At 48.4% G+C, this 19,641-nt stretch overlaps 1 protein-coding gene across 7 annotated transcripts in view; it reads left to right on the top strand.

Annotated features, from left to right (window-relative positions):
• The window catches only part of EP300 (E1A binding protein p300), a 498,766-nt gene extending 479,473 nt beyond the window's left edge, over window positions 1-19,293 (top strand). For 5 of the 7 annotated variants that reach the window (XM_069231138.1, XM_069231136.1, XM_069231134.1 and 2 more), the window contains 5 exons: window positions 5,566-5,731; window positions 13,869-14,033; window positions 14,398-14,562; window positions 14,794-15,075; window positions 16,041-19,293. In XM_069231138.1, coding sequence (XP_069087239.1) covers window positions 5,566-5,731; window positions 13,869-14,033; window positions 14,398-14,562; window positions 14,794-15,075; window positions 16,041-18,293 — 3,031 coding nt within the window. In that variant the 3' untranslated portion in view covers window positions 18,294-19,293. The remainder of the gene's footprint in view (window positions 1-5,565; window positions 5,732-13,868; window positions 14,034-14,397; window positions 14,563-14,793; window positions 15,076-16,040) is intronic. The other 2 variants (XM_069231137.1, XM_069231133.1) reach the window with 1 other exon arrangement.
• The last annotated feature ends 348 nt before the right edge of the window (window positions 19,294-19,641 follow it).

Here is a 19,641-nt window from a genome sequence, read left to right as displayed (position 1 = left end):
AACACGCAAAATGTCACTACAACATTTAGAACTTTTAGGACTAGAAGTTCAAGCACTACTGCAAAAGGATGCGATAGAATTAGTACCAGTACAACAAAAAAACACAGGAGTTTACTCCCTGTACTTTCTAATTCCAAAAAAAGACAAAACATTAAGACCAATATTAGATCTCAGGATACTAAATACCTACATCATATCGGACCACTTTCACATGGTCACACTACAAGACATCATTCCACTGCTCAAACAGCATGATTACATGACCACATTAGACCTAAAAGATGCGTACTTTCATATACCGATACATCCTTCTCACAGAAAGTACCTAAGGTTCGTATTCAAAGGAATACATTACCAATTCAAGGTGTTGCCATTCGGAATAACAACTGCACCAAGAGTATTCACCAAATGTCTAGCAGTAGTAGCAGCACATATCAGGAGACAACAAATACATGTGTTTCCTTACCTAGACGATTGGCTAATCAAGACCAACACAGTAAGAAAGTGCACAAACAACACCACATATGTCATACAAACCCTTCACAAACTGGGTTTCTCCATCAACTATACAAAGTCACACCTCGAACCGTGTCAGACACAACAATATCTAGGGGCAACCATCAACACATCAAAAGGAATTGCCACTCCAAGTCCACAAAGAGTTCAAGCAATTCCACAAGGTAATAAGTGCTATGTTTCCAAACCAAAAGATACAAGCAAAATTTGTGCTAAAACTTCTAGGCATGATGTCATCATGCATAGCCATTGTCCCAAACGCAAGACTACACATGCGACCCTTACAACAGTGCCTAGCATCACAATGGTCACAAGCACAGGGTCAACGTCTAGATCTGGTGTTGGTTAGACCGCCAAACATACCTCTCGCTTCTATGGTGGAACAGCAACAATTTAAACAAAGGGCGGACATTTCAGGACCCAGTGCCTCAATACGTTATAACAACAGATGCTTCCATGACAGGGTGGGGAGCACACCTCAATCACCACAGCATTCAAGGACAATGGGACGTACACCAAACAAAATTTCATATAAATTACCTAGAACTGTTAGCAGTATTTCTAGCGTTAAAAGCCTTTCAACCCATAATAACACACAAATACATTCTTGTCAAAACAGACAACATGACAACAATGTATTATTTAAACAAACAAGGAGGAACACACTCAACACAATTGTGTCTCCTAACACAAAAAATATGGCAGTGGGCGATTCACAACCACATTCGCCTAATAGCACAATTTATTCCAGGGATCCAAAACCAACTAGCAGACAACCTTTCGCGAGATCACCAACAAGTCCACGAATGGGAAATTCACCCCCAAGTTCTGAACAATTACTTTCAAATTTGGGGAACACCCCAGATAGATTTGTTCGCAACAAAAGAAAACGCAAAATGCCAAAACCTCGCATCCAGGTACCCACACCGCGAATCACAAGGCAATGCTCTATGGATGAGTTGGTCAGGGATATTTGCAAACGCTTTTCCCCCTCTCCCTCTCCTTCCATATCTAGTAAACAAATTGAGTCAAAACCAACTCAAACTCATACTGATAGCACCCACATGGGCAAGACAACCTTGGTATACAACTCTACTAGACCTTTCACTAGTACCGCATGTCAAACTACCCAACAGACCAGATCTGTTAACACAACACAAACAACAGATCAGGCATCCAAACCCAGCATCATTGAATCTGGCAATTTGGCTCCTGAAATCCTAGAATTCGGACACTTAGACCTCACACAAGAATGTATGGAGGTCATAAAACAAGCTAGAAAAGCTTCCACTAGACACTGCTATGCATCTAAGTGGAAAAGATTTGTTTGCTACTGCCATACCAATCAAATCCAACCATTGCATGCCTCTACAAAGGACATAGTGGGATACTTACCACATTTGCAAAAAGCAACCCTCGCTTTTTCATCTATAAAAATACACCTCGCAGCAATATCTGCTTACCTACAAACTACTCATTCATCGTCTCTATTTAGAATACCAGTTATTAAAGCATTCATGGAAGGGCTAAAAAGAATTATACCACCAAGAACACCACCAGTTCCTTCATGGAACCTTAACATCGTCTTAACAAGACTCATGGGTCCACCTTTTGAACCCATGCATTCCTGTGAAATGCAATATTTAACGTGGAAAGTCGCATTTCTCATTGCAATCACATCCCTCAGAAGAGTAAGTGAAATACAGGCATTTACCATACAAGAACCATTTATTCAAATACACAAAAATAAAATAGTTCTAAGAACAAATCCAAAATTTCTACCAAAAGTAATCTCACCATTCCATTTAAATCAAACAGTAGAATTACCAGTGTTCTTCCCACAGCCAGATTCCGTGGCTGAAAGGGCACTACATACATTAGACATCAAAAGAGCACTAATGTACTACATTGACAGAACAAAGTTAATCAGGAAAACAAAACAACTGTTCATAGCTTTTCAAAAACCACACATAGGAAATCCAGTCTCTAAACAAGGCATTGCTAGATGGATAGTCAGATGTATTCAAACATGCTATCTTAAAGCCAAGAGAGAATTGCCTATTACACCAAAGGCACACTCAACCAGAAAGAAAGGTGCTACAATGGCCTTTCTAGGAAACATTCCTATGAGCGAAATATGTAAGGCTGCAACCTGGTCTACGCCTCATACATTTACTAAACACTACTGTGTAGATGTACTAAATGCACAACAAGCTACAGTGGGCCAAGCTGTACTAAGAACATTATTCCAAACTACTTCAACTCCTACAGGCTAAACCACCGCTTTTAGGGGAGGTAACTGCTTTATAGTCTATGCTCAACATGTGTATCTGCAGCAACATATGCCATCGAACTGAAAATGTCACTTACCCAGTGTACATCTGTTCGTGGCATTAGTCGCTGCAGATTCACATGTGCCCTCCCGCCTCCCCGGGAAGCCTGTAGCCGTTTAGAAGTAAATCTTTAATCTTAAACATTTGTACATTTGTAAATAATTATTATAAACTTTTTATGTACATACTTATTCACTCCATTGCATGGGCACTATTTATAGCAAACAACTCCAGCCTCACCCTCTGCGGGGAAAACAATCTAAGATGGAGTCGACGCCCATGCGCAATGGAGCCGAAGAGGGAGGAGTCCTTCGGTCCCGTGACCAAAAAAGACTTCTTCGAAGAAAAACAACTTGTAATACTCCGAGCCCAACACCAGGCAGCGGACTGTGCTCAACATGTGAATCTGCAGCGACTAATGCCACGAACAGATGTACACTGGGTAAGTGACATTTTCATTGTCCCCCCTGAGCCCCCACAGCAACGCCTGCAGAGGGAATCCCGAGGCTCCCCCTGACCGCGACTGCCTGAACTCCATTTCCCGACGGCTGGAAAAGACCCTGCACCCGCAGCCCCCAGCACCTAAAGAAACGGAACTCCTGTGCAGGAGTGACCCCCAGGAGGCCCTCTCCCTTGCCCAGGTGGTGGCTACCCAGAGGAGCCCCCCCCCTTGCCTGCCTGCAACGCTGAAGAGATCCCTTGATCTCTCATGAGAAACCATTGAAAACCCGACGCTTGTTTCTACACTGCACCCGGCCGCCCCAGTGCCGCTGAGGGTGTACTTTTTGTGTGGACTTGTGTCCCCCCCGGTGCCCTACAAAACCCCCCTGGTCTGCCCTCCGAAGACGCGGGTACTTACCTGCTGGCAGACCGGAACCGGGGCACCCCCCTCTCTCCATTGAAGCCTATGCGTTTTTGGCACCTCTTTGACCTCTGCACCTGACCGGCCCTGAGCTGCTGGTGTGGTAACTTTGGGGTTGCTCTGAACCCCCAACGGTGGGCTACTTTGGACCCAAACCTGAGACTTGTAAGTGATTTACTTACCTGACAAAAACTAACAAAAACTTACCTCCCCAGGAACTGTGAAAATTGCACTAAGTGTCCACTTTTAAAACAGCATATTGTGTTTTATGAGAAAAGTATACATGCTAATGTAATGATTCAAAGTTCCTAAAGTACTTACCTGCAATACCTTTCAAATGAGATATTACATGTAGAATTTGAACCTGTGGTTCTTAAAATAAACTAAGAAAATATATTTTTCTATAACAAAACCTATTGGCTTGGATTTGTCTCTGAGTGTGTGTTCCTCATTTATTGCCTGTGTGTATGTACAACGAATGCTTAACACTACTCCTTTGATAAGCCTACTGCTCGACCACACTACCACAAAATAGAGCATTAGTATTATCTCTTTTTGCCACTATCTTACCTCTAAGGGGAACCCTTGGACTCTGTGCATACTATTCCGTACTTTGAAATAGTGCATACAGAGCCAACTTCCTACAATACTGATGCTCTATTTTGTGGTAGTGTGGTCGAGCAGTAGGCTTATCGGAGGGTAGTATTAAGCATTTGTTGTACACACACAGGCAATAAATGAGAACTCATACTCTAAGACTTAACTCCAGGCCAATAGAGTTTTATATAGAAAAATATTATTTTCTTAATTTATTTTAGAACCACAAGATTCAGAATTCAAGTAAATACATAAATTGTAAGATACTTGGCATAGGTAAGTATGGAACTTTGAAGCAAAACAGTAAGATACACAGTTTGGGCAAAAATGGCAATAAGCTATTTTAAAAGTGGACACTGCAAAAATCAATAGTTTCTGGGGGAGGTAAGTAAAGGTTAGTTTGTCAGGTAAGTAAAGCACTTACAAGTTCAGTCTCCTGGGCATAGGCAGCCCACCGTTGGAGATAGGAATGATTACACTATGTCATCCAAATGTATGTACAGCAGCTTGTGTATTTGTAAATTGTTGCATAGTTTTGAGTAGTGTGTTAAATAAATATATTTTTTCCTTTTACAAAAGAAAAATCAGACTGGACAGTCGTTTATTGAGTATTATTATTGCAAATCTGGGAATGGGGATTGGCCGCCCACACTACCTCCCAAGAGTAGGCCTTGGACTGCTCTGCTTCGCTACCCTGTGAGAGTCCAGCACTACAATGGGATATTTAGTTTCCAGCGGTGGGCCAATGTGGACCCATTACTTGCGCGAGCCACTCAGCTAATGGCCCATTTTCTAACAGACGTCTGAGGTCTCTACCAGTCTGTCTTTCGTATATATATTTTTAATATCTTCTTCAGAATTTGGACATCTGCAGTAGCACATGACGGAGCTAGTTTTAAATTTTCAGAGGAATGTTTAGCGGTATGGCTGAAGTCTGAAAACCTAAGGGGATCAGTGGTTCAAAGCAAGTGGAGATTGTACAGTCTTGGTATTGCACTGGTCCATGATATTTTAAGAGTATTAGTGGATGGAGGTCTTAATCCTGGATCAAAGAGCTATGTGTGTTATGTGTGCTTACTAATATCACCTATGCTGTTACCACGGAAGTCTGAGTCGTTTAGGTAAAAAACAAAGTCTGAAACATTCAGATCCTCCATTGGTCTTTTCTTCTATGTCTTCCTGTTAGTTTTCTGCTTGGTCCACAAGATGCAGTTTTCTTCTACCCTTGAAGATGTTAAAGGCTTTCTTTCTTGCCAGGTACACCACTGGGCACATCTGGGCCTGCCCGCCCAGTGAAGGAGACGATTACATCTTCCACTGTCACCCCATGGATCAAAAGATCCCCAAGCCAAAGCGGCTGCAGGAGTGGTACAAGAAGATGCTGGACAAGTGTGTGTCTGAACGCATTGTTCATGACTACAAGGTACGTACATACTGAGTTGGTTTGAGGATGGTGCTACACTCGTGTATTTCTGATATGTGGTATGTTTGTAAGGTTTTTGTGTGCTTACTTGCATCCATCTCTACAGTATTTCTTCGGGCTACAGTATTGCTACATTCTGCCTTCCTCACTCTGTGGCTCATTCTGGTTCTGCCTGGCTTCTGGGACCTTTGCTGTCAGCTCATATCTTGGTGATCCTGGTGTCCTGAGCTCTGCTCGTATTATCTTTGTGGCGTTCATTATTGATCTGAACAGCCAGCTGTATCATACCTTTGGTGACATTGTTAAAGCTGTTGCTTCAACGTGTTTGTAGGAAGATGGTTCTCTATATAGTGCAGTAACTAGAGTTCATAGGGGGCACCTCTACTAATGAAGCGTTGCCCTCACACGCAGAGACCTCCACCCTCCCCTCTGGGCTAGGAAGGCCTACTATATGGTGAATTAGTGACCTGTGGTGAAAGGGTGCATGCACCTTTCCACACAGGCTGCAATGGCAGGCTTGCAGACACATTGTGCATGGGCTCCCATGGGTGGCATAATACATGCTGCAGCCCATGGGGGAACCTCTGGTGCCCCAATCCCCTGGGTACCATATACTAGGGACTTACATTGGGGCACCAGTATGCCAATTGTGGGGTGCACAGTCAGGAACAACCAAATTTAGAGGGAGAGAGCACAGTCACTGGGGTCCTGGTTAGTAGGATCCCAGTCAAAAACACACTGACAGCAGGCAAAAAGTGGGGGTAACCATACCAAAAAGAGGGTACTTTACTACATAAACCCCCATCCTAGTGAACACAGTCAAAAACACACTGACAGTAGGCAAAAAGTGAGGTTAACCATGACAAAAAGAGGGTACTGTGTCCAGCTGCACAATGATAACTCCTAACGTGGACCTGTATAGTATCAAACATGTCGGAATCATACCCCAATACTGTTGCCAGCAGTGGGTGTATGATTCCATGCACTCTGGAGGCTTCTTATAGGACACCCCGTATTGCCCCTGTGAGTCTTCTGAGGTGTTTTTGGCAGCCCACGGTGCTGCCGCCCACTCAGACAGGTTTCTTCCCTCCTGCTGCTTGCCCAGCTCAGGCAGAGGAAGGCAGAACAAAGAATTTCCTGTGGGACAGGGAGGTAATACACACTCAGTTTGGAGTAGGTATTACAGGGCTTGGGATGGGTAGCCTCCCCAAGCCACTGGTTTGCTTTGTAGGGCACATGTGGTGCCCTTCTGGCATAAACCAGGGTAGGAAGATGTCCTGGTGTGTGGTGGGTACCCAAGGTACTTACACCTTATACCAGGTCCAAGTATCCCCTCTTAGTGAAGTGTAGGCATTGTCTAGAAGCCAGAGTCTCTAGAGGTAGCTGTGGATGAGCAGCCAAGGCTTATCTAGGAGACATTCAAAGCTCATGCAATACCCCTGTAGTCACACAGCACTTAAACACATGAAAGAAAACACTCATTTGTACAAAAATAAAGGTACTTTATTTTTGGCCCAAATCACTTTAAAATACTAGACAGGTAACCCACCCTTAGGAGGTAAGTACTACACTAAATACATACACTGGCAATCAGAAATAGGCATAGAAAAGGTTAGAAAACAATGCACATAATAATAACCAATAGTGACCCTAGGGGAGAGCAAGCTATATACTGAAAAAATGAATGCAAACAAGGTCCCCCACCCAGGTAAGTAAAATGTGTAGAGGCGAGCTGGGAGTACTAGAAAACCACAGAGGTAAGTAACACAGTACCCCCCCATCGCCCAGGAATGCAGGGGTAAAAGATTGGATTTTCCCCAAACCACCCAAAAGAAGAAAAATAAATCACCCAGACATGACTGCAAGAAAACCAGCTGTGAATTCCTGAAGAAAGAAGACCTATAGAGAGAGAGGACCAAGTCCAGAAAGTATAACAGAGTCCAGTGGGGGCAGAAGCCCCCACCCACCACACTGAAGATGCAGGAGTTGGTCGACGGTGAAGAACAGCAAGTCAGCACTGCAGCCCAGAAGCTGGAGAAGAGTTCCTGATTGATTCAGATGGAGTCCCACGCTGGTTGGAAGATAGCAGACTGGTGTCGGTGCAGGAATTCCACCAACAAGCCTTGGCAAAGGCAACTTTGCCTTTGGAGGAAAAGAGGTGCTGCCAGGGACCAGCAAGGCACAGGAGGGGGAGTGTCGGGGGACCCTCAGCATCGCAGAGTCCACATGAGCAGAGGAAGGAGCCCACGCAGCACTACAGAAAAGGATCTCACGCTGCAGGAGAGCCACGCAGAAGGCTGGGATTTGCAGGAAGGAGTGCTGGGGACTGGAGTTGCACGTCGCCTGAAGATCCCTTGGAGGAGCTGCAAGAGACTCAGTGCACCGGGGTACTGTCCTGCGTGGGAAGGCAAAGGCTTACCTCCACCAAAGTTGGACAGCTGGCAGAGAGGACCAAGAGGAGTACTCCGAACCACAACCTGTGATGCAGGATCCACGCAGCTCAGGATTAGAGGGGATCCATGCAGCTGGACGCTTGTTGTAGGTGCCTGTGGGTGCAGGGGAGTGACTCCTTTACTCCAAGGGAGAGTCCTTCTGCTTGTGCAGGCTGAAGAGTTGTAGTCTTCTGATGATGCACTGCAGGGGAACTGTTGAAAAGCTAGAAGGAACTCTGGATACAATGTTGAATAAGAGTCTTCCTCGTGGATCTGCAGCTTGTCGGTTCCTGTAGGGTCCAGTCGCGGTTCTGGAGGCCAGGAGTTGAAATGGAGGTTGCAGAGGAATCCCACTGGAATCTTGTAAGCCGAATCTAAGGACCTACCCCAGAGGAAGACCCTAAATAGCTCTAAAAGGAGGACTCGTACCCTAACCGGGAAAGCACCTATCAGGAGGGGCCTCTGACGTCACCTGCCTGTCCTGGACACTCAGATGCTCCCAGAGTTCCCTGCGCACCTTAAACAAGATGGCAGAACCCAGGAACTCTCCGGAGGAGCTCTGACCACCATACGGTGGGACAGGGGAGTGGGCATTCCCCTTTCTTTTGTCCAGTTTCACGCCAGAGCAGGGACTATTGGGGGTCCATTAACTGGTGTGGACTGGTTTATGCACAGAGGGCACCAACTGTGCCCTTCAAAGCAAAACCAGTGTCTTGGGGAGGCTACCCCTCCCAAGCCACTCACACTTTTTCCCAAAGAGAGAGGGTGTAACACTTCTCCCCCAAAGGAAATCCTTTGTTCCTTCCTACCTTCCTGGGCTTGAGCAGATCAAGCTGCAGGAGGGCAGAAACCAGTCTGAGGGTGGCAGCAGCTGGGGCTGCCCAGAAAACCCTGGAAGACTGGTGGTAGCAATGCTGGGGGTCCTCTAAGGAGCCCCCAGAGTGCATGGAATTATACAACCAATGCTTGCAAAAGTATTGGGGTATGATTCCGACATGTTTGATACCAAACATGCCTAGGTTCGGAGTTACCATTATGTAGCTGGACATAGGTTGTGACCTATGCCCAGTACACGCATAAAATGGTACCCCCACATTCTCGAGGTCCAGGAAAATGGAGTTGGAGCTTGTAAGGGCACCTCTGCTAGTGCAGTGGTGCCCTCACACGCAGGTACTTGCACCCTGCTCTCTGGGCTAGGAGGGCCTGCCATGCAGACTGCGATGGCAGGCCTGCAGAACACTTTGTATGGGCTCCCTATGGGTGGCATAATACATGATGCAGCCCATAGGGATCCTCTGGTTCCCCAATGTCCTCGGTACCTATGTACCATATAATAGGGACTTACATGGGTGCACCACTATGCCAATTGTGGGGTGAAAAAGGTTCTAGCAACCGCGTTAGAAGGGAGAGAGCATAATTATTGGGGACCTGGTTAGCAGGATCCCAGTGAGCTCAGTCACACACACAGACAACAATCAGAAAATGGGGGTAACCTTGCCAAGAAAGAGGGCCTTTTCCTACAAGTGGCTTGCACCAGTCAAGGGACCCCCGGTAAGGAAAGAGAAATGACAACTCCTCTGTCCATCACCACCCCATGTGTGGTATCCAGAGCTCCTCCAGGTGGCATCTTGACTCTGCCATCTTGAACCCAATATGTGCAGAGGCCTTGGGAGCATCTGAGTGGCCAGGTCAGGTAGGTGAAGTCACAGACCACTCCTGATAGGTGGCCACCTTACTAGGTGTGACCGCCACCTTACGAGGTGTCCAAACCCCCTTTCATGGCTATTTATGGACTCCCTTGAGGGTGGTGTCCCCAGATTAGACATGCAAGTTTCCACCAGGACTCCTCTGCATCGTTTACTTCATCTTCTGCCCACTAGAACCGCAACTGGGACTCTTCAGGAACTGACAACCTGCTACTCCAGCGAGGACTCCGGTTTGCAACATTGTTTCTCTGGCTCATTCCAGCAACTGCAACATTTCCCTGTCTGTGCACCCTCAGAGGTCAGTGAGATTTCAGCCTAAAGCAAGAAGGAATCTCCCTTGGTGCGAAGGAGTCACTCCCCTCCCCTGCATCTGCAGGCATCAACTGCAACGCAGACTACCTGCGTGGATGTGCTCTCCTCTGAAACCATGTGGATCCTGCATCACAGCTGGTGGTCTGGGATGGTCCTCTCTGTCCGCTGTCCAACTTTGGAGGCCAGTACCCCTGTACAACGCGAATCTTACAGCTTCCAATGCTTGTTTGCTCCTGCTCCAAGAGATCTTCAGGCTCCGTGTAACCCCTGGTCCGCAGCACTTTATCCTGCCAAGCAGTCTCTCCTCTCTGCTGCTAAAGAGACATGGGAGTCCTCTTCAGGTGTGCTGACTGGGCCTCACTGTGCCTTGTTGTGCCTGCTGCCAGTGGGTTGCTTGTGGGGGCTGCAACTACTTTTATTGGCTTTCCAGACTGCTGAGGGTCTCCTTGGACTCCCCTCGAAGGGTCAGGTCTTTGGGCCTCCCTGGTCCTCTTCAACCTTGCAACGGTTCCTTTGCTTCTCTTGCATTTGCCAAGGCTTGTTGGTGGTTCTCCTGCACCACTGACAATCTGCGACGTGACAACTACTAAGAAAGTGGAATGCAAAAGTCTGTCCCCCACCCAAGGAAGTGGAATCGGTAGAGGGGAGCTGGAGGAACTAGGAACCCCAAAAGAAAAGTACCAGGGTGCGCCCCAGCGACCAGGAGAGAAGAGCTAAGTACCTGTTTTCTCCCAAACCCACCAAAAGGACTTCAGAAGAGGATTTTGCAAGACCCAGACAAGACTGCAAGAAACCAAAGATGGATCCTGGTAAAGGGAGACTGGTAAAGGAAGGGGACCAAGTCCAGTTTACGTTAAAGTGTCTGGTTGTGTCAGGAGCCCCTACCCACCCATCTGTGGATGTAGGACCAGGTCGACGGTGAACGAAGACAGTCAGCAGTGCAGACCTGGAGCAGCTGAAGAGTTCCTGAAGTGATACAGTCGACGTCTGACGCCGCACGGAGAATTGAAGTCGGTCAGTGGTGTGGAAAAAAACATCAACAAGCCTTAGCAAAGGCAAATGTTGTGGAATAAGAAATGCGGAGCTGCCAGGGACCAGCAAGGCTCGGTGGGATTCAACCCAGAGAGAGGAGTCCCGGGTGACTTTCAGCCGCCACAGTACCAGTAAGCAGAGACCGCTCCCACAGGAGACCCACAGGCAGCAAGCAGAGGCGTTGAGGTGAGGCCCATGCAGCACACCTAGAAAGGAGTCTAACTTCGCTGGAGAAGCACTTGGAGGGCTGTGTGTCACAGGGAAGAATGCTGGGGAATGGGGCTACACTGAGCCTGAAGACCCTTGGAGGACATGCTAACAAGCCATGCTAGCTGCAAGAGACGCAGTACACTGGGTACTGCCCTGCGTGGAGAGGCAAGGGCTTACAGTCTCCCAAGTTGGACAGCTGGTAGAGAGGACCAAGGGAGACCACTCCAGACCACCATCTGTGATGCAGGATCCATGCGGCTCTGGAGGAGAGGAGATCCACGCAGCCGGTCGTCGTTGCAGTTGGTGCCTACGGATGCAGGGAGTGACTCCTTCACTCCAAGGGAGATTCCTTCTTGCTTCGTGTACAGACTGAAGACTCATCGCCCTCAGAGGATGCACAGCTGGGGAAATGTTACAGTTGCTGGAAGGAGCCGGAAAAACAATGTTGCAAGCAGTCGTCGCTGTGGATGCAGATTGTCGGTTCCTGGAGGGTCCAGTGGCAGTTCAAGAGGCCAGAAGGTAAAGTAAAAGTTGCAGAGGAATCCTGCATATCGAATCTGAGGACCCACCCAAGAGGGAGTCCCTAAATAGACCTGAAAGGGGGAATAGTCACCTAGGAGGGTTACCACCTATCAGGAGGGGGTTGTGATGTCACCTGCCTGTCTTGGCCACTCAGAGGCTCCCAGAGGCCTCTCTCCATCTTGAATTCAGGATGGCAGAGTCAAGTGGCCACCTGGAGGAACTCTGGGCACTACCTCTGGGGTGGTGATGACCAGTGGTTACTCCCCATTCCATTGTCCTCTTTCGTGCCAGAGCATGGATCGGAGGTCCCTGGACTGGTGCAAACCGGTTTATGCAAGGAGTCCCTTAAAAGCATACCAGTGGCTTGGAGTGGCTACCTCTTCCAAGCCATGTAACACCTATTTCCAAAGGGAGAAGGTGTTGCCTCTCTCTCTCAAAGGAAATCTTTTTCTCTGTCTTCCTGGGTTTCAGCTGTTCAAGCAGCACGAGGGCAGACCCTGTCTGTAGGATGGCAGCAGCGCGGGCTGCCTTGAAAAGCCTGCAAACTGGTAAGAGCAAAATCTGGGGGACCTCCAAGAAGCCCTAGAGTGCATGGAATCATACAACAAATACTGGCAACAGTATTCAGGGGGTGGGGGTGGTTTGGGTATGATTCTGGCACGTTTGATACCAAACAGACCCAGGTTCGGAGTTACCATTATGTAGCTGGACACAGGTAGTCACCTATGTCCAGTACACTGGTAAAATGGCTTTCCGCACTTACGAAGTCCAGGAGAATGGAGCTGGAGTTCGTAGGGGCACCTCTGCTCATGCAGGGGTGCCCTCACACAGTGGTACCTGCACAATGCCCTCTGGGCTATGAGGGCCTACCATAGGGATGACTTACAGTGTGACCTGGTGCAGTGACCTAAGCCTGCAGACACATTTTACATGGGCTCCCATGGGTGGCATAATACATTCTACAGCCCATGGGGAACTGCTGGTGCCACAATTCCCCGGGTACCATAAACTAGGGACTTACATGAGGACACAAGTATGTCAAATGTGGGGCGTTTGGGAGAGAGCACAGTCACTGGGGTCCTGGTTAGCAGAGAGAGCACAGTCAAAACACAGACAACAGGCAAAAAGTTTCCTACACAATTTACCCCGCCTTTAGGGCCGGAAGGCCTGCTAGAGGGATGACTTACATATATTTCATGCATTGTAAAGGGCACAGGGCACACAGGCTGTGCCCCATGTCGTGTTTTCATTTTAGTTCTGCACCAAGACACGCAGTCTGCGAAGGCAACACTGTGTGCACTTAGTGAGGGAGTCCCTGAGGGTGGCACAATTCGTGCCGCAGTCCTCAGGGGCTTTCCTTTAGTACCCCATGCCCTAGGTATCAGGGGTACCATTTACTAGGGACTTATATTGGTATCTAACGAAATGGCAGTTTGGAAAACGACTGTGCGGTTTTGGGGAGAGAGATCTGGCACTGGAGACCTGTTTAGCAGGGACCCAGTGCACTTTCAGTCAATATTGCACCAGAGACCCAGCAAAAAGTGTGTGCGTTTGTGGGGAGGGTGACCATGTCAAAAGAGGCACTTTACTACAGTTCCCATTTAGGGTGCTAATGTCATGTCACATCTTTAAGATGTACCCTATTCCTGCTGCTGTGCAAAGTATAGTGTAACTCTTATCAGTATTTTCTAGGTGCAGTTGAACAATGACTTGAGGTTTGGTGCTGCAGATAGTCGAAGACTTCTATTGTGCGGTTATACAAAGGGAATATTTTAGGGAAGGTGAAGTAGAGGCACTGTCCTTGAGAGGAACTAGGTGAATGAACACTTACTGTTAGCAACCTTTGCACAGAGTAAATTCCTATTGTTGATCATGTCTGACTTCCCTGCCTGATTTTGACTGCATGTGCATTTCTCTTGCCAGGATGTGTTCAAACAAGCAACTGAGGACCGCCTTACTAGTGCTAACGAGCTTCCATACTTTGAGGGGGACTTCTGGCCAAATGTGCTGGAGGAGAGCATCAAGGAGTTAGAACAGGAGGAGGAAGAGCGTAAACGAGAGGAGAACACCAGCATTGAAAGCATTGATGTAAGAGAAGGAGCCAATGGTGTGGTTCAAAGGTGCATTGGGATGGTGGTACAGTTACAGGAGACAAATGTCATGAGGGTTACATACTGGTATTGGGGATGCAGTGGATGATGTTGAAGCATGTGTTGGGGGGTGGGGGGGGGACGCTGAGTGTTATGAAGTAGTTTGGGATCTAGAGAGGACATTTGGCTTGCTCCTCTTGGTTACTGTAGTCAACCAACTCAAATGGTGTCAAAACATCTTTTTTTTGCGAGAGTGGTATTGAATTGAACACACATGCATGTAGTCTTAACTACATCCAGGTTAAATCTCAGCCCCATGAAATCCAGGTTTCTGAAACCCTTTTTTTTTTCATGCTGCTCAGCAGGTGATCAAGGGCGATAGTAAGAATGCTAAGAAAAAGAACAACAAGAAGACGAGTAAGAACAAAAGTAGCCTCAGCCGAGGCAACAAAAAGAAGCCAGGGATGCCTAACGTTTCCAATGACCTGTCTCAGAAGCTGTACGCCACCATGGAGAAGCACAAGGAGGTGAGCACACACTTACAATCTAGGTGAGCCTATACTGCTAGTCTGACCCATTTACTCCATAGACAGTCTTCCATGTACTTTCCCAAGGTACCCGCTTGTTACCAGCATTACTAGCAATACCTGTTCATTGCCAGTAATACCTACTCTTTAGTCTGAGTTCTTTATTCATATTCGGCCCACACTTCTTTTGTAAGTTTCAATATGTCTAATGTGTTGTCATGTTTGTTTCAGGTTTTCTTTGTTATCCGTCTGATTGCTGGCCCCACTGCTAACTCTCTGCCGCCAATAGTAGAGCCAGATCCCCTAATACCCTGCGACCTCATGGATGGTCGGGATGCCTTCCTCACCCTGGCTCGCGACAAGCACCTTGAGTTCTCTTCCCTGCGACGAGCCAAGTGGTCCACCATGTGCATGCTGGTGGAGCTGCACACACAGAGCCAGGATCGCTTTGTGTACACATGCAATGAGTGCAAACACCATGTGGAGACACGCTGGCACTGTACGGTCTGCGAGGTAAGTGTTTTGCTGGTTTGCTCATCCTGTCCCCCGCCAGTATTAGGAGATCTAGTGACATACGTCATGGTTGTCTGTTGCCCTCCATTCCGATCTTCCCAGTGCACTGCACCTTCAGTGGGAAAAGTCATGCCTGTATTTGCTCTCCTTCCTGTCCCCAGTGTAGATGCTTCAAGGTCTGTAAGGTAAGTAACAGGCCTTTCAGTCCGTTAGTCCGTTTGTCAACAGTGAAGGGTTTGGCAAAATCTGTGCAGTAAGTTACCTTATATGTCCTGTCCCTCGAGTATCAAGTTAAGCAGTTGAGGCACCTAGCAAGTCTTTATCTGCTATCCCTCTTGCAACTTGTACAGTTACTCCACAGCCTTTGCGATAAGGCATATAGTAGCATCACATGGCGGTTAAGATTATAAACCACTATGCTGATAAACCTGCAGCCACTTCAATGGAGAGCATGACCACTGTTGCCCTATACATACCGTGAGTAGCACCCTGATACACTGGTGCACTGCCCTTTCTTCATATCTTTACTCTAACAATACCGAGCAGTTCTGTTGTGCTATGTTTTTCGTACTTTACCTGTTGCTTCCCTGTACTCTTACTGCTGTTATGGATACTTCTGTCCATCACTTTAATTCATTGGGACTGTTTTTTTCTGCTTACCTTGTCTGCTACTGTTGTTTCCCCTTGGTCCTTAAGTTGTTTGCCTGTACTACTTTCTTGCTTCGATTGCTCATTGGGTTCACTCTCTTGTGAGCATCACTCATTCTGCACTCTTGTACTTCCTGTCCTTTTCTCCATTGTAGTGACTGCCCTGTATCACTCCCCTTCGTGACCTTGCCTATTCTGTTCCCACTACCGGCTGGGATTGACCAGTCTGCTCCTACCTATTCACATTGTAATCGTATTTCCCCACTTTTTCACAAGGATTGCCGCTGTCCTGCTCACATACCTATTCTTTCTTACAGGACTACGACTTGTGCATCACCTGCTACAACACTAAGACTCATGAGCACAAGATGGAAAAGCTCGGCCTTGGCCTGGATGATGAAAGCAACAACCAGCAGGCGGCTGCAACACAGAGCCCTGGCGACTCACGCCGCCTCAGCATCCAACGCTGCATCCAATCACTGGTACATGCCTGCCAGTGCCGCAATGCCAATTGTTCACTGCCGTCCTGTCAGAAGATGAAGCGTGTTGTACAGCACACCAAAGGCTGCAAGCGAAAAACAAATGGTGGCTGCCCCATCTGCAAACAGCTCATTGCACTCTGCTGCTATCACGCCAAACACTGCCAGGAGAACAAGTGCCCTGTGCCCTTCTGTCTCAACATCAAACACAAGCTTCGGCAGCAACAGCTACAGCACCGTCTGCAGCAGGCTCAGATGCTCCGCCGGCGCATGGCCAGCATGCAAAGGACAGGCATCGGTGGGCAGCCTCCACAACAGGGCTTGCCATCCCCCACATCTGCTGGGCCTACCACTCCCACGGGCCAGCAGCCTACAACCCCACAGACTCCACAGCCTCCTCCCCAACCTCAGCCAGTATCACAGCCACCACCGCCTAATACTATGCCTCCCTATCCTATGCAGAGGACTCAACCTGCAGGTCCTGTATCACAAGGTAAGGCTGGTGGGCAACTAACTCCGCCTACGCCTCCGCAGGTATCGCAGGTGCAGGGCCCACCACCTGCTGCTGTGGAAATGGCACTCCAGATCCAACGAGCAGCTGAGACCCAGAGGCAGATGGCACATGGACAGATATACCCAAGGCCCATCATGAATGCACACCAGATGTCAAACATGAACACCATGGCACCGGTTGGCATGAATCCTCCACAGCCACCCCGGGGGCCTGTGCATGTCGAGCAAGGAATAGCAGCGCAGGCAATGATGCAACAGCAGCAACAACAGCCGCAGCAACAGGCACAATGGGTGCAGGGAGGGCTATCGCAACCCCAGCAGATGCCACAGGGCATGCAGCGATCTTCCATGATGGTGTCCCCTCAGGGGCAGCCGATGAACATGCCCCCACAGCAGGGGATGGGTCCTGGGGCTGGCCAGCCAAAGCCCGGTTCTGTGCCGCAAGCTGCCCTGCAGAACTTACTGAGGACACTCCGCTCTCCCAGCTCCCCTATGCAGCAGCAGCAAGTGCTCAACATCCTGCACTCCAACCCTCAGCTCTTAGCTGCCTTCATCAAGCAGCGAGCCGCCAAGTATGTGGGCAACCAGAACCCACAGGGCATGCCTCAGGGAATGCCTCAAGGCATGCCACCAGGGCTCCAGCAGCAGACTGCCATGCAAGGACAACAGGGAATGAACCCCATGCAGGCAGCAGTACAGCGACCCACCATGCCACAGCAGCCTCAGTCACAGCAGCAGCCACAGCAGACCATGTCAGGTATGAATCCCCAGGGCCAGCCTATGAGTATGAACCATGCTACTATGCCACCACAGTTCCGTGAACTTTTAATGCGTCGGCAGCAGATGATGCAGCAGCAGCAGCAGCAACAGCAGCAGCAACAGCAGCAACAGCAACAGCAGCAGCAGCAGCAACAGCATCAGCAGCAAGGGGCAGGACAAGTGCTGGGCCCCGGGATCCCAAACCACAGCCAGTTCCAGCAGCCACAGGGCCTCAGCTACTCTCAGCAGCAGCAACAACAGCGGCTACAGCACCAAATGCAGATGCAGCAGCAACAAGGGGGCCTGGGACAAATGGGGCAGCTGCCACCAGGCCTAAGTACAGAGGCAGGCCTGCAGCAGGCTTTCCAGCAGCGGCTCTTGCAGCAGCAAATGGGATCCCCTGCCCAGCCCAACCCCATGAGTCCCCAGCAGCACATGCTGTCTGGTCAGACACAGTCCCCCCACCTACAGGGCCAGCAGCTTCCTTCCTCGCTCACTAGCCAAGTGCGTTCTCCACAGCCTGTGCCCTCACCCCGCCCCCAGTCACAGCCTCCCCATTCCAGCCCTTCGCCAAGGATGCAACCCCAGCCCTCGCCCCACCACGTTTCCCCACAGACAAGCTCCCCACACCCAGGTCTGGCTGCAGCCCAGGGACTTTCCATGGATCAAGGACATTTTGTCAGCCCAGACCAGAATGCAATGCTGTCGCAGCTCGCGGGTAACCCTGGTATGGCTGGCTTGCATGGCCCCGGACCCTCTGAACTGGACAACTCAGACTTGAATTCCAGCCTTTCACAGAGCACGTTAGACATACACTAGGCACGTGGCGGCATTAAGAACATCCTCTGTGTAGGAGACGCAGACTGAGACGCAAACCTTGTTCTTCTCAAAACTTTTTATACCGAAGACAGTCTTTTGGGAATCATTCATGTGCAAGAACTTTGTTTTTCGTCACATCTGCCCCCAAAGTACCTTCCTCTTGTACCTCCCAAATGCCTGCAACTGAAGCAGGCCCAGATGGCCCCATTTGCGGCGAAAACTCCCTCCAGTGCAGACCGTTGCGCAAAGAGTCTTATTTTTGTTATGACTGGTCGGTAGGGGTCAGTTTTTCCACCCACTTGGATAGGGGTTTTGTTTTTGTTCTTTTTGGGGGAGGAGGGGGGGGCTTGGTGGGTTTGAGGGCACGCTCAGATTTCCTCGCTGTCAGACCTCTTCCTGTTTACCCTCGTCTTGTTAAGTTTTACTTATTATTATATATTTTTTTTAAATTAATGAAAAAAATGTTATATCGATAGCTTTTATGGACTGTCTCTTGACAGATATTTTGGGTTTTTCCCAAACCCTCCTTTGCTCTCCTCGCATTCCCCACTCCCTCCCCTCCCTCTTTCCTCATCCCTCTATTCACGGTTGCTGCAGGAAGAGCCTTTCTGAAGAAAGAAAGGGGAAAACAGTATATATATATATATATATGTATAAATTTATATCAAAGAATATTTCTTTTGGTTGGAAAAAATGATGTCAGCTCTCAAGCAAAATCTGTACACAGAAGAAACATGGTTCTGCCCTCACAGAAAACACAACTGGCCAAGCAAAGTCACCACGGATACACCACTCCCCATCCTTTTTGGAGCATTTTCTATATAAAGTTGTCTGAGAATGAAGTGTGAAGTATTAAATTTGTAAATGTAGAGAAGACTCCTTCCCCATTCCCTCTTCGTCCTCTGGAATACTATGGCAGCTGCCAAACCAATGGAGAATCTATATATATTGTGGATCATTCTGTTTCTTGCAAATATTTTTTTTGTTATTTTTACATCTAACAAGGAAAAAAGGAAAAAAAAAAAAAGTCCGCCCTTCTCCTCTCTCTCCAGAACTGGGTAGTGGAGGGGCTGGAGTTTGGTTCGGGGGTGGGGCGGGGGTGTGGAGGATCTTGAGGGAATGGATTTTCGGGGGGGAAATCCTCGGGCAGGTGGGCAGAGCCTGAGGGAGGGTTGTCGGACATTTCAGCCTTCCTCACTCCCCCACCCCCCTCCCTTCCATTTTCTGAAAAACTTGAACTTGGAAAGCAAAAAAAAACTTAAATAAGAGGCGCAAGGCCTAACCCAGCTGTAAATCATGCAGTGCGATCGATTACTTATAAATATGAACTTTGAATCACTGTATAGAT

This window comes from Pleurodeles waltl, chromosome 4_2 (assembly GCF_031143425.1).
Source record: "Pleurodeles waltl isolate 20211129_DDA chromosome 4_2, aPleWal1.hap1.20221129, whole genome shotgun sequence".
Classification (NCBI taxonomy): Eukaryota; Metazoa; Chordata; class Amphibia; order Caudata; family Salamandridae; genus Pleurodeles; species Pleurodeles waltl.
The sequence above is the reverse complement of the archived record's forward strand: the minus strand, read 5'-3'. Positions and strand labels throughout refer to the sequence as shown.